The 15,641-nt window shown below is 41.9% G+C and overlaps 1 protein-coding gene across 2 annotated transcripts in view; it reads left to right on the top strand.

Annotated features, from left to right (window-relative positions):
• The window catches only part of pn (exopolyphosphatase prune), a 135,655-nt gene that overhangs the window by 119,366 nt on the left and 648 nt on the right, over window positions 1-15,641 (top strand). For both annotated transcript variants that reach the window (XM_068380599.1, XM_068380609.1), the window contains one exon: window positions 14,510-15,641. This exon is cut by the window's right edge and continues 648 nt beyond it. In XM_068380599.1, coding sequence (XP_068236700.1) covers window positions 14,510-14,665 — 156 coding nt within the window. In that variant the 3' untranslated portion in view covers window positions 14,666-15,641. The remainder of the gene's footprint in view (window positions 1-14,509) is intronic.

Below are 15,641 nucleotides of genomic sequence, written 5' to 3'. Positions count from 1 at the left end.
TTATCACAGAATTCTAACTTCTGGAGCGAGTATCCTAAAGGTTTCCCTTTAAGACATCGTATATCAACAGGGGACGCATGTATTAACGCACCACATAGCTATCTGCACCCCATACAGAGTTAACACTTCGATATGGAGGGATGGAGAATAGCTGGGGAGCTGTTCCACAGCTAATCTCATCCGTGGCTACTTTTGGTACTCGAGACGTAAACAAACGGGCGCCATTGCTAAATGACGTCACGTCCGTCCTCATCCTGAAGCCAGTTGCTTGCCGATCACCATGATACAGCAGCGCAGGGTGGGACCTGACAAACTGAACGAAGTAGCAGGGAGGGTCCATCAGGACACCATGGCTATCTCACCCAAAAATAGATTTTTCGCTTCGCTCAAAATCCATTTTTTGGGCTCAAGCCATGGCGTCCTGATGGAAGAGTACCAGAGAATCAATGTATCATGGTAGATTTTCCCCTTGTAGTATAAGTGCCTAGGGCTTTGACAGGATAAGCATAGTAACCTCAATAAGAGAACCGATGGGAAGAAACTTCCTGCCCCCCTTGGCAGCGAAGTCCCAACGGACCATGCCGAAGATCAAAGTGGTCATCGAAGGGCTACTCACCTTGCTGGGAGAACATAAAGAACTCGGAGACAAGACTGAATGGTTGGCATTCATATAGGAACATTCACAAAGGCAGACAAGTGGTGGTTAGGCACTGTATGTGAATAGAGTCGTCTGGTCTCTAAGATATGATGTAAGTAAGTATTCGAGTAGGAATATTACATTGCAGAAGTGAGTATATGGTAAGGGTTGAACCCTTAGTCATCTTCATCGACATAAGAGGAAGGGGATAATAAAACTATGACAGTCATGTATTTCATAGTATAAGTAGGAGCGGATTGAGACGCACAAGTAATAAAATAGAAATTTTATTTCACCATTGCAGAACATATTAAGGAAATGCAATAAAATTGTAAAAGTTATTTACAATAAATTATAATGTACATAGTCATGAGAGACTTGCTCTTGAATCTGAAAGGGAATTTCAAATTATTAGTAGGCACTCGTTCCAGAGGAACGGCAGTCTATAAAGATAAGACACATCATGCTCTAGGCATGCGGCACTCATGTGACGACTATGACATTTCACCTGGGAGAAGAACAGTCTATGAAAAAACACTAAGTGTTTTTGAAATCACTACGTATCACGCGAGGGTCAACATAGGCACCCGAGGAGTTAGAGTCCCAAGTAACTCACTGTTCTATGCAGAGTTAGGTGCAGGTTTTATAACACTACCTGCGGCTACCACAAATGTTTGACTTCGTTCACTTGTTTCGCATAATGTATGAAGAAAACACGCGAGGATTTCCAGCCTGTGAAACTCTTAAGACTTTCGAAATCCATACTCTGAAAGAAATTCAGAGACGATGCAACTTTTCTAGGATCGTGACCGGCGGGTGAACTGTCAGGATCCGCTCTGCGAATGAAGTAGGTGATTTTCGCTCTTAGTTGTTTCAGTGACAGGTCGCTGTCCGAAGTTTCTCCTTTAAAGAGTTGGCCTCCACCAAAGTCCGAAGTTCTATGAAGATAGACCTTGAGGCTCTCTACTGGACATAGAGTCATCTTCTTTCAGGGGGCATATTCTCCAAGGGCCCCATCTTTTGGTGGGTAATTCGTTTTTGGCGAGAAACGTCGGATCCGGGAAGAGGGTAAGGTCACCTGAATCTGTAAACAGGATGTGGCCCTCGTCCCTTGATAATGCCACTATTTCTCTGACTCGGGCTCCTGAAGCAAGAGCAAAAAGAAAGATAACTTTCTGAGTCAGATCCTCGAGAGGGCACGAATCATTGTCCAAGTTGGAGGCAAAATGGAGTTTATTGAAGATGTCGTTGGACAGATCAATCAGGAAGGCATACATTAGTGGTCTAGTCAAGGCCGATTTGCAAGTAGAAATCGTGTTGGCTGCCAAGCCCTGTCCGTGAAGGTGAATAAAGAAGGACATGCAAAAATCAATGGTGATTTCCGTAGGATTTTTGCCTTGACAAATGAGACCCATTTTCTCCAGGATGATTCGTATTGCCGTCGTGTGGATTAGGTCTTGTATTCCTCGAGGAAGTCTAGACTTTTCTTCAAGATCCCAAACCTTTTCTTCGCGGCTAGGGAGAGAAAATCATGAGATGAAGGTCCTTGATTTTCGATGATGAAGCGAAGGCAGTCGACTTCTGTACTTGCTGGGAGAGTACTGGGCCCGGGAGAGGGATCAGCGTGGGCTGCAGCTCTAGGACCAGGGGGTACCAATTGCTCCAGGGCCACTTGGGAGCGTCTAGGGCCGCTGTCCCTTTGAAGGTTCTCAGCTTGGAGAGGACTTTCAGCAGAAGGTTGGTGGGAGGGAACAGGTAGATCTTGGACCATCTGTTCCAGTCCAGTGACATGGCGTCTACTGCTTCTGCCTTGGGGTCCTCGGACGGGGCTACATATCGAGGAAGTTGATTATTTCCGCTCGTTGCGAAGAGATCGGTCTGAAGTTCTGGGACTTGGTGAGAGATGAAGGTGAATGATCTTGCGTCTAGAGACCATTCCGACTCTATCGGACTTGTCCGGGATAGAGCGTCCGCCGTCACGTTGCGGGATCCTTGTAGGTGAACTGCAGACAGGTGCCATTTCTTCTTCTCTGCCAGACGGAAGATTGTCAGAAGCACCTGATTATCTGGGGCGATCTTGAGCTTTGGCGATTGAGACATCGAACTACCACCAAGTTGTCTAGGGATAGACGAATATGGATCGAGGGAGGCGGGGAGAGTTTCTTCAGCGTTAGAAGGACCGCCATGGCCTCCAAGATGTTGATGTGAAACGTCTTGAATAGGGGAGACCATGTGCCTTGAGCCTATTTTTGGTGGGAGTGATCTCCCCAACCCTCCAGTGAAGCATTCGTGTGGATGTTGAGTGATGGAGGTGGGTGTTGAAGAGGAATGGACCTTTTCAGGGCCTTTGCTTCCGACCACGGCTTGAGGAGCAGCCGAAGTCCGTTTGGGAGCCGTCTCTTGAGGTCTCATCGAGCGATGGATGCGGAACGTCTCCAGACTCCCGCGGCATCCTTTAGCTGTGCACGTAGCACTGGGTTTGTCACTGAGGGGAACTGTAGAGAGCCTAGAACTCGTTCCTGCTGACGTCTTGAGATCCATTTGGATTTCAGCAGTCGCTTGACAGACCCTGCTATTTCCTTCCTTTTCTTCTGGGGGATGGAAAGGCAGTGTGACTGAAGGTTCCACTGAGTTCTTAACCATTGGAACCTTTGAGCTGGAGAGAGGCGAGATTTCTTCGCGTTTATCTTGAATCCCAGGTGTTCTAGGAACTGGGTGACTTTGTTGCAGGATTTTAAACAATCCTCGGGCGATGGAGCCCAGGCTAGCCAGTCGTCAAGGTAGGCCATCACCTGGACGTCTCGGAAGCGCAGCTGTTGAACGATGGCATCTGCCAGCTTTGTGAAGATCCGAGGGGCCACGTTGAGGCCGAAGGGCATGGCCCTGAAGGCGTAGCTTTTCCCTTTGGAGTCGAAATCCTAGGTAGGAGGAAGCGTGGTGGTTCATTGGAATGTACCAATAGGCATCCACCAGGTCTATGGAGACCGTGTAGGAACCCTGAGGCAGAGGGGTCCTTATCTGATGAAGAGTCAACATCTTGAACTTGTTGTTCGCTATGAACTTTTTGAGGGGGGATAAGTCTGGAATGACTCTGAGCTTGTTGGAATCCTTCTTGGGGACGCAAAACAGTCTCCCTTGGAACCTGGTTGACTTTACCCTCCTAATCAAGAGATCTAGGACATATTCTTCCAGAAGGGGGGGATTGTTGGAAGAATTGCTGGAAAGTTGGGGGTGGTTGAGTCCAACTCCAGCCTAGACCCTTGTCGACGATGCTGTGTGCCCAGGGATCGAAGGTCCGACGATCCTGGAATTGGCGGAGTCTTCCTCCCACCGGAAGCATTTCATTGCTTCTGGTGTCCCGAGGGTGTACCACCTCGGCCGCTAGCTCCCTTTCCTCCTCTGCCTCTGGAGGGACGGCGAGATGCGTCTCTTCCTGCACCTCTGCTTGAGCCTCAACCTTTGGGACGAAAGGTAGTCGTCTGTTGCTCAAAGGCAGGGGTGAAAACCGGTGATTGGGGCAAGACCGGTTGGGTGACCAGCTGAAAGGTCTGTTGTGGCTGAACAGCCACTTGGGGAGTAGCGGGTCCCGGAAACTGCCGTCTCTGTTGACGTTGCTGGGGTTTCGGCTTGGAGGATCTCGTCTTAGGTTGAGGGCCGTCGTCCTGAGAGGATTTCCTCTTCTTCGACATGCCCCACTTGTGAAGAAGGTTCCTGTTCTCCGTGGCGGCCTTGTCGGTAATCTCTTTCACCAGATCAGAGGGAAAGAGGTGCTTACCCCAGATGTTGGAGGAAATCAGCCTCCGGGGTTCGTGTCTCACTGAGGCACTTGAGAACACGAATTCACGACAGGCTCTCCGAGCCTTCATGAAGCTGTATAAGTCCTTGACTACAGTCGCCAGATGCGTCTTGGCGAGCACCGTGTAGTGGTCGGGGACTCTAGTGTCACCAGCCATGACGTCAAGCTGGACCTGGAGGGACATGGATGCGGCAAGGCTTTCTTTCGTATCTTGTTCCCGACGAAGGAGGCATCGGGGGAAGTGACCAGGGAGAAGGGTCTGCACTCCTCCAGTGCAGGGCAAGGTTTCCCTTCTTCCACTGCCCTGTGTACCGCTGCAAAGGCCTTTTCCATGAAGGGGAGGATCGCATCATCAGATGCGACGTAGGTAGGGTGCTTCTTGCTCAACGCCGAAAGCTTTGACCAAGTAAAAACCTTACTTTTAAGGGTGTTGGCCCTCATAGCCTGGGCCTTCGGGAGATTGAACACTATCACCTCCTTAGGTTCGGTCTCTTCTTTAGAGGCAGGTTCGGATCGAAGCCGGACGTAACAGTCCGGGTAAGCCTCAAAACTTGGGAAGAATTCCACTTCTTCCAGGACAACCGAGCCGACCTTCTCACTGATGAAGATCCTGCCCGTTGCGATCGGCATATGCTCGGCATACCTCCAGGGGTTGGCTTGCGAGCATGCAGGGAGGTCCTTAACCGAATTCCTTTTCGGCTCCTTGGAACTTCCCATGGTCCCGATGTATTCGTGTGTCTCACGGAGAGTCTTGTCCATGATGGCTTCGAGCGTCCGAAACATCTCCTGGGCGCTGGTTGGGATGGGGTCCGGGGTGGCGGAGGTAGACGGGAGTGGTGGAAGGCGGAGCGACCTCTTGCTCCGACCCAGCGTATTCAACTTGGTCCTACTCATAGTCCAATTCTTCGGCCATGAGGTTCCTCTCCGTTGTCTCCAACACTTCCGACATACATTCCGCATTGTCGGTATCCAGGCGACACTCCTGCATGGACTGAGCCATGACGACATCGGGTTCCACCGTGATTTGGACGGTGGGGATCTGATCCTTGGGGACCACAGAGTCTGGGGATGCCTTTGGGAACAGTATGGCCCTCAAGTCTTCGGTGGCAAGGTACGGTCCTGTGGCGTTCTTCTGGAAGCCACGCACCCATTTGCGTAGCTTCTCTCGAGAAGCGTCCCTAACCTCCGCTGAGGGAGGGTTATTGAACGCCTCGACCAGGTGTTCCTGGTAGACCGTACAGTTTAGTGGGTCCCAGAACTTCAGATCACCTTTTTGTTTGCACAAGGGGCGTGAGTCCTACACGCCGTGTGCCCATAACAGTGCGGGCGCTTCACTCCACAGAAGCCATGGTCGCACTTCACGTACTCCTCCTGTAAGAGAAAGAGGACATGAATATGGGGGAGTCATAAGGATGACTTCTATTTTAAGGTTAAGTATTAAGTGATTAATCTTTAACCTAATATTAAGTGGTAGAAATACTGTGACGTTCAGAGAGTGGGCGGAAAAGAAGGAGATAGACACATCCCCCGTGTAACCCTCCCGGCCGGTTACTGTAACCTTATCCGTAGGCAATTTGTTGTGACCGAGGACACAGGGCAGAATTCAACATAGCATGCCATGAAGGCAGTGGGAATTCTAGTGGGGATTGCCAAGGATATAGAACTGGGACTGAGGCCACTCAGACCCAAGGATTGGGAACGTAGAAGATCCCATAGGGTAACAGTTTCCGGTAACCGGCCGTGCTAAGATACACGTAGCATGCTGGAAATCTGTGATATGCAAGAAGACAGCATGGTTACTAATGGAACGGTAAGGCAATACCTATCCATCATGTAATCAAACCATCTGGTTGCGATGTAGGGCTATCAACATCAGATGATAGCTAGTAGAAGGGGGTGCAAGTTGCTTGACGCCTCCGAAAGGCGCCGGCAGACCGCCGGCACGCCGAAGGCTGCCCCAGCAGAGTTTCTGGCATTAGGGAAGACAATAATAGAAGTCAAGAGTAATACCAGGGTGGCGGCCGCCGGCACAGTGGGGGCACGCCAGCGGGGAGCGGCGGCTCCGGCAGCCGGAGGTTGCCGGATTGGTGACAGGAACAAGGATGGTTATAGCAGAACCGGACTGCCGGCAGCGGATGCCGGCACTCCGGGGGGCCGGCCGGTGGACGGACGACTGAAGCTATGAGGAAAGAGGGAAGGCCATCGGCTAGGCCCCGGCGGCAGGCGGAAGTCCCCCGGCACACGGCGGACTGACGGCCCAGAGGGCAAGGGGGAAGTCACCAAGGTAGGAGGTGGGTATCACCGACAGTAGAGGCGGCAAGGGACCGGCACCAGGATAGTGAAAGAGACAGAAGGGGGGGATGTAGGGGTCCGACCACGGACCCCAAGGCATCCCACCTGAGTGGGTGTACCCATGATAGAGGCTAGCCCTATCAACCAGAAGCAGGGGCCGCAGAGGACCGGGAGCAAAGGGAGCCCAAGGGAGGGCAGGGAACACCCAAGAGGGGGGAGAACCCCTGTAGACAGAATGCATCCAGTGGTTAACCCCATAGGACACTATGAAGGGTATACGTACCAGAGCGGACTGCACACAGGAGCTCAAGGTAGCCCTATCACTCCACCCTAAGGAGGAGTTGTAGGACAGGGGACAGATGGGTATAGACTAACCTAAGTATAGGCTAGGCCATACAAGAGATAGGTGGGGAGGGGAGAAGAGAAGGGTCTTCTGTGGAGGAGGTTCTGTACCAGAGCGGCCACCAAGGAAGGGAGGACACTCCCTAGCCTAAGGTAAGGCAGCCTGTCTGAAAACGGTGCATGGGTATCGTTTCAGCAAGGTACAGAACTAACCCCTCCAAAACCTAACCTAGAGCAGGGATGTTACACCCTGAACTAGGAAAGATGGAAGACGTATCGCTATTGCGGGGAAGGTCGGAGACCTAGCCCCAGCAATAGAGGAAGGACTAGCCGTTCCTCATTCTCGGACGCAACCCTAAGGGGGGATCATTCCCTTAGGGAGGACAGAGAAGCGATATAATACTCTGAAAAGAGCTTGATCCCCTTATGTGGTAGGGGGAGCAAGGCTACACAGAGGGGATGCCCTAAGGCAGGGGATGAAGGAAGCATATAGGGGTCCTACTTGTAGGTTAGGTTAGAAAGACACACTATCTAACCTGTCCCTTATATGGTGCCTGAAGGCGAAAACACTTGCATCACAGTCAATAGTATTGTAAAATAATGCCACTATCTTCATAAATAAACCTAGGATCACTGATAAATATCATGCATGAACACTGATATAGGCGCTCTGGCCTAGGGCTATACTAGCCAACTGGTATGGGGTCAGTTGATGACCGATAAAAAAGCGTCAAAACACGATATAAAAGTTCCTATCTATGAAGACTAAATAACTAATAGAATCGATTAGTTAATGAGGCCGGAAAACGCTGTTGAGGCTATCTAAATAAGGCATTCAAAACAACAGCGACGCCATATAATGGCCGGTCCGGTCGAGGCACAGCTCTGCCACAAAACATCAAATATCTCGAAAAGTAAAAGTTACTTTACGGTCAGAGCTTATTTAAACAATACTGGAACCTTATACTCAACTTTCCAGAAGAAGGCGAGGCCGAGGGTAGAGACATGGCTAAGATGCAAGTCGATAAAGATCACACAGGGAAAAGTCCGACTGGTAAGGCGAGCTACTAAATGAAGGATGAGGACGGACGTGACGTCATTTAGCAATGGCGCCCGTTTGTTTACGTCTCGAGTACCAAAAGTAGCCACGGACGAGATTAGCTGTGGAACAGCTCCCCAGCTATTCTCCATCCCTCCATATCGAAGTGTTAACTCTGTATGGGGTGCAGATAGCTATGTGGCGCGTTAATACATGCGTCCCCTGTTGATATACGATGTCTTAAAGGGAAACCTTTAGGATACTCGCTCCAGAAGTTAGAATTCTGTGATAACCTGTGGTTAAATTCTCTGGGAATATCTTAGTAGTTATATACCCAAGGAAGCTACCAAAAAGGAACCTTCCATCAGGACGCCATGGCTTGAGCCCCCCCAAAAAATATATATATATATATATATATATATATATATATATATATATATATATATATATATATATATATATATATATATATATATATATATATTTACAGTACATATATACATATGCATATGTACACATATATACATAAATACATACATATATATACATACAGTGGAACCTTTACATATGATCTTATGTATATATATATATATATATATATATATATATATATATATATATATATATATATATATATATATATATATATATATATATATATATACACACACACACATACAGTAGAACATCTACATACGATAGTCTTTACATACAATTGTTCCAACATCCGAAGTATAATTTCATCAAATTTTTGTCTCGACACCCGAAGTAATGCTCCAACATCCGATGTTGATCTTGTTTACGCTGGTAGATGGCAGCACGTAAGAGGGACGCCATTGAGTGTCGAGTGCTCTTTTCTCTGTTCTCTGTTCTTGTGTGTATTGTGTGGTTGTCCTCTGTTTGGTCTGTTATTAACAGTGCTTATTTTCTTCCTTTTCTCACATTTCCTTTTTTATTTTACCTATAATCATGGTGCCTAAGAAGCTAAGTTTCAGTACCAGCTGGTGGTGAGAAAAGAAAGAAAGGAATTCTTTCATTAGAATTGATTCAAGGAATTGTAGAAAAACATGAGAGCAGTGTGCATGTGAGTGATGTTGCTAAACAATATGGTCGGAATAGGCCTATGATCTCAACGATCATCAAGCAGAAGGCAGTCATTAAAGCAGACAAACCATTGAAGGGGATCACCATTATTACAAGACATCGTAGCAATACCCTGGGAGAGATAGAACGCCTTTTGTCGATAGGGATAAAGGACAAAGAGATTGTTGGCAACGATCATTTGTGAGAAGGGTCAGCGTGATGAACAGAAAGAAAGACAAAAGTGAAGCAAAGAAAACCAAGATAGCATAACAAGCTCTTTTAAAAAAACTCCTCTCTCTTTTTCTGTTTCTCTCTACACATAGCATTAACATGTTCTTTAAATAAAATCTCTCTCTCTCTCTCTCTCTCTCTCTCTCTCTCTCTCTCTCTTCTTCTTCTTCTTCTTCTTCTTCTTCTTCTTCTTCTTCTTCGCTGTTATAGTGTTAGAGATGTCAATTATTTTTTTTCCGAGAGAGAGAGAGAGAGAGATTAAACAAAAATGTACATATGATTTTTAACAGCGTCAATGAGTTGAAAGACAATTAAATGTAACTAAGAAAGTAATAACAGCGAATCTGAATTCCTTTATTAACTAAAACAAATATTGATGAAAACACACTCGTGTGCGTATGCACAAACACACACACACAGGTGTAGGAATTGCTATGCAGTAAGAGACAGACGGTCGGGGAGGAGGTAGAGATGGTGACTGCGATAACATACTGTAACTTTTCACTGAAAGTGATGAAAATTAAAATCAAAAGAAAAAAAATTTAAAAAATATGAAATATAAAAATAAAAGAAAATAAATAAGCTAAGTTAGATTAAAGTTTCCGTAGTGTAAGTTATGGTGCGTTATCGCAGTCACCATCTCTACCTCCTCGCCGATCGTGTCTCCTCCTGCATAGGAATTCCTACACCTGTGTGTGTGTGTTTGTGCACACGCACACGAGTGTGTTTGTATCAATGTTTGTTTTATTTAATAAAGGAATTCAGATTCGCAGATATTGCTTTTTTAGTTACATTTAATAGTCTTTCAACTCGTTGACGCTGTCAAAAATCATATGTACACAACACATTTTTGTTTAATCTCTCTCTCTCTCTCTCTCTCTCTCTCTCTCTCTCTCTCTCTCTCTCTCTCTCTCTCTCTCTCAGAAAAAAGTGATTGATGTCTCTAACACCAACAGTGAGGAAGAACAAGAGAGAGAGAGAGAGAGAGAGTATTTATTTAAAGAACATGTTAACACCATGCCTACCTTCTCCCCGATTGTCCGTCTCCTCCTGTCGTAGCAACTCATACACCTGCGTGGCCTGTCTCTAAGGTAAAGTGACAATAAAAACACATTTTTTATTTATTATTTCTTTAAAATTATCTTTTTTACATCCTTCTTTCATATTATGCAGTTATGTTATTGTTATGTGTAATTATATGTAGTAATTTATTAAGGAGTTATAGGTTTTTGGGGTGTGGAACGAATTATACAAATTACAGTGTATTCTTATGGGAATATTTGCTTCAACATACGATTGTTTTAACATACGAAGCAGTTTCTGGAACCATTTAAGATCGTATGTAGAGGTTCCACTATATATATATATTTATATATATATATATATATATATATATATATATATATATATATATATATATATATATATATATATATACATACATATATACATATACAGTGGAACCTCTACACACGAACGTATCTACATCCGAATTTTCCAACATCCGAAGTAAAATTCGAGCAAATTTTTTACTCTACACCCAAATTTTATTTCGACACACGAAGTAAATATTACGCAATTGAGCGTCGAGTGCTCAGTTTTCTATTCGTGTGTGTATCACGTGGTTGTTCTCCGTTTGGTCTGTTATTAACAGTGCTTATTTTCTTTCTTTTCTCACATTTCCTTTTTGATTTTACCTATAATCATGGTGCCTAAGAAGCTAAGTTTCAGTACAGGAAGAAGGCAATTCTTTCATTAGAATTAAAGCAAGAAATTATAGAAAAACATGAGAGCAGTGTGCATGTGAGTGATACTGTATGGCTAAACAATATGGCCGGAATAGGCCTATGATCTCGAGGATCATCAAGCTGAAGGCAGCCATTAAAGCAAATAACCATCGAAGGGGATCACTATTATTACAAGACATCTTAGCAATACCCTGGAAGAGATGGAATGCCTTTTGTTGATAGGGATAAAGGACAAAGAGATTGTTGGCAACGATCATATGTGAGAAGGGCCAGCGTGATGAACAGAAAGAAAGAAAAAGTGAAGCAAAGAAAACCATGATAGCATTAACAAGCTCTTTTAAATAAGACTTCTCTCTTTTTCTGTTTCTCTCTAAACATAGCATTAACATGTTCTTTAAATAAAATCTCTCTCTCTCTCTCTCTCTCTCTCTCTCTCTCTCTCTCTCTCTCTCTCTCTCTCGTTCTTTTTCGCTGTTATAGTGTTAGATACGTCTCTTATTTTTTTCCGAGAGAGAGAGAGAGAGAGAGAGAGAGAGAGAGAGAGAGAGAGAGAGAGAAAGAGTGATTAAACAAAAATGTGTTTAGAGTACATATGATTTTTAACAGCGTCAACGAATTGAAAAACAATTAAATGTAACTAAGAAAGTAATAACAGCTAATCTGAATTCCTTTATTAACTAAAACAAATATTGATACAAACACACTCGTGTGCGTATGCACAAACACACACACACAGGTGCAAAAATTGCTACGCATTAAGAGAGACGGTAGGGGAGGAGGTAGAGATGGTGACTGCGATAACATACCGTAACTCATCACTGAAAGTGATGAAAATAAAAAATCAAAAGAAAAAAAATGTAAAAAATATGAAATATAAAAATAAAAAAAAAAAATAAGCTAAGTTAGATTAAAATTTCCATAGTGTAAGTTACGGTATGTTATCCCAGTCATCATCTCTACCTCCTCGCCGATCGTGTCTCCTCGTGCGTGTGTGTGTGTTTGCGCATACGCACACGAGTGTGTTTGTATCAATATCTGTTTTAGTTAATAAAGGAATTCAGATTCGCTGATATTGTTTTTTTAGTTACATTTAACTGTCTTTCAACTCGTTAACGCTGTTAAAAATCATATGTACGCAACACATTTTTGTTTAATCTCTCTCTCTCTCTCTCTCTCTCTCTCTCTCTCTCTCTCTCTCTCTCTCTCTCTCTCTCTCTCTCTCTCTCTCACAGAAAAAATTAATAGACGTCTCTAACACTAACAGTGAAGAAGAACAAGAGAGAGAGAGAATTTATTTAAAGAACACGTTAACACCATGTCTACCTTCTCGCCGATCGTCCGTCTGCTCCTGGCGTAGCAAATTCTACACCTGCGTTGGCCTGTCTCTAAGGTAAAGTGGCAATAGAACACATTTTTTATTTATTATTTCTTTAAAATTATCTTTTTTTTAAATGCTTCTTTCATATTATGCAGTTATGTTATTGTTATATGTAATTTTGTGTAGCCATTTATTAAGGATTTATTATGGGTTGTTAAGCTGAGGAACGAATTAAATGAATTACCATGTATTCTTATGGGAAAATTCGTTTCTACATCCGAAGTTGGTTGTGGAACGAATTAAATTCGTATGTAGAGGTACCACTATATATATATATATATATATATATATATATATATATATATATATATATATATATATATATATATATATATATATATATATGTATATATATATATATATATATATATATATATATATATATATATATATATATGTATATATATGTGTGTGTGTGTGTGTGTATATATATACAGTGATACCTCTGGATACAAAAGTTTCTGCTTACGAAAAATTCAGGACACGAAAAGCGATACAAAGATTTTTATGCCTCAGTATACGAAAAAAAATTCTGGATACGAAAAGCTTAAGAGATCCCAATTCGTCGCCGAGAGTACAGTACCTTTTTTTCAGGGTATCAACCCTTAATTTAGGTGTACAGGTAACAATACACCTTCACTGATCCAAATGCTTTACATACAGTACCTTAACTTTTATACAGTAGTAAAGAAAACGGACCGTTTTCTTAAGGCTTGGAGGGGATAACTAGGCTATAACTACATTATTGAATAATCTCATGGTGGTTTCTGGAATGGATTTGGCTATTTTTAACGGTTGGGTTAATTATTGAATGATAGAAATGGCTGCATTGCATGTTTGTTACTACAATTTAGCGTGTTTATGAAAGAAAAGGTGTCTTTTCGTAAGGCTTGGAATGGATTAGGCTATTCACATGTAAAACGCGGCTCAGGATACGAAAAAATCAGCATACGAAACCGTATCCTGAACGGATTACTTTCGTATGCTGAGGCATCACTGTGTGTATATATATATATATATATATATATATATATATATATATATATATATATATATATATATATATATATATATATATATATATATATATATATATATATATATATATATATATTAATAATAATAATAAGAATAAAAATAATCATCATAATCATAATAATAATAATTATTAATAGTAATAAAAATGATTCATAATAATAAGAATAATAATAATAATAATATATGTAACTATATATATTATATATATATATATATATATATATATATATATATATATATATATATATATATATATATATTATATATATATATATATATATATATATATATATATATATATGTGAGTATGTATGTATATGTGTATATATATATATATATATATATATATATATATATATATATATATATGTATATATATATATATATATATATATATATATATATATATATATATGTATATATATTACTAGAGGGTATTCTAACAACATGTAAGAAAGAGAGATGGACATTGGCTGGACTTAAAATGAGAATGATATATTATAGATGAACATTAAGAATAACAGAATTGTAAAAGAAGAAGGGGAAGGAAGAAATGATGATGGATTGTTGAACTAAGAAAGTTTGTGGGTGTCAGCTGGCATAAAAAAAATTTCATAAATGAAAAAATAATTTTGATAAAATGAGAAGTGGGTGGTTAGCATTTATTGCCAATATCATTTTGGTGTATATTCGAAAAATGTAAAGTCTAGTTAGTGAGAATTCCTCCCATTTCCCAAGTGGTCCACCATCTCTACAGATGACGTTATTTAAAAGATTCAGTGTGTTTGATCATTGTTCTCTCAGGTGTGATCACAAAAACTGATTACGAGCAGCATTAAGTAAAAGTACAATAATGATTAGAATTCATTAAAAAAGAAAACAAATAGGTTTGCTGTAAAATCATTTTGTCTTCTTTCTACTCCAGGTTACTCATCATCTTCAAAGTGCAAGTGATGGCATCTTGCAGCTCGAACCTATGGACATATCTGTAGAATGTGGTTTGGTTTACATTCAGAAAAACCATGCGGCCTCAAGGAAAGTTGTTTTGCCTTTAATTAGAGAATGGCTATGTCAAATGTAGATGGTTAAAAGGCTTTATTGTAACAGTAAAAGTGCTTATTGTAAGCTATACTTTGAAGACATTTCTGATTTTTTTCCTTCTGTTAATAGAACCACAGTTTCACTTTCCAAGTGTTGTTCACAGAGGCTGATCACAATTTTTAACAATTTTTAACAGCGTTTTTTATGGACTGGAAAAATCAGCTTATCGTAGATATATTTATTATATGTAAAAGGCATGGCAGTTAACATGTTCTTATTGCCTTCCGTTGTGAAAGTGATTTCTAATCACGCCAACTAAACATTGTAATGAATGACCCAATTTGAGCTGTCCCAAACCACCCAGTGTATTTTTCTACCCCCCATTCAATTTTCTGATTCCATTTCATCAGCACCACAGGTATAGTACATTCCATATTTTATCCATATTGCACTGCTTTGTGTTCTTCCTTTTTCGCTGCGTGATATCCTTATTAGTGTTATTTGGATTTGTAACGAACCAGCTGGTCAGGTTTTCTTTTGCTGTCTACATATAAGGGGCTTTTGTACCAAGTATTGATCAATTTTCCTCAATACAAGTACCCTTATTATTGAGTTCTGAGGTTAATTCTGTTATTCCAGATTGATTCTGTTGCTTACATATTTCTAGGCAGTTATTTTATTGTTTTGCTTAAGTTTACATTGGATATTAGTGCTTGCTCTTTGTCCTGCTTCCACCTGTTTTGTAGTAATTTCATGTCCTCCCTGGACAAAAATCACACGTTTAAATGAAAAAATATTTGGAGTGTTTGAAGAATTAAGATGTACAGTACTATATATTCTTTGCATACTGATATCTAATAATTGGATGAAGTAAAGCTTAGGTTTGAGGGAGCCTATAGATCTACCTGCTTAGTCATTAGCAGCTATTGCCTGGCCTTCCCTGGTACTAGCTTGATGGAGAGGAAAGGGGACTTGGGTGCTGATCATATGGTTGGTCTCAAGGGCATTGTTCTTTC

The sequence above is a fragment of the Palaemon carinicauda genome, chromosome 1 (assembly GCF_036898095.1).
Source record: "Palaemon carinicauda isolate YSFRI2023 chromosome 1, ASM3689809v2, whole genome shotgun sequence".
Lineage (NCBI taxonomy): Eukaryota > Metazoa > Arthropoda > Malacostraca > Decapoda > Palaemonidae > Palaemon > Palaemon carinicauda.
This window is presented reverse-complemented; position numbering and strand designations above follow the sequence as displayed.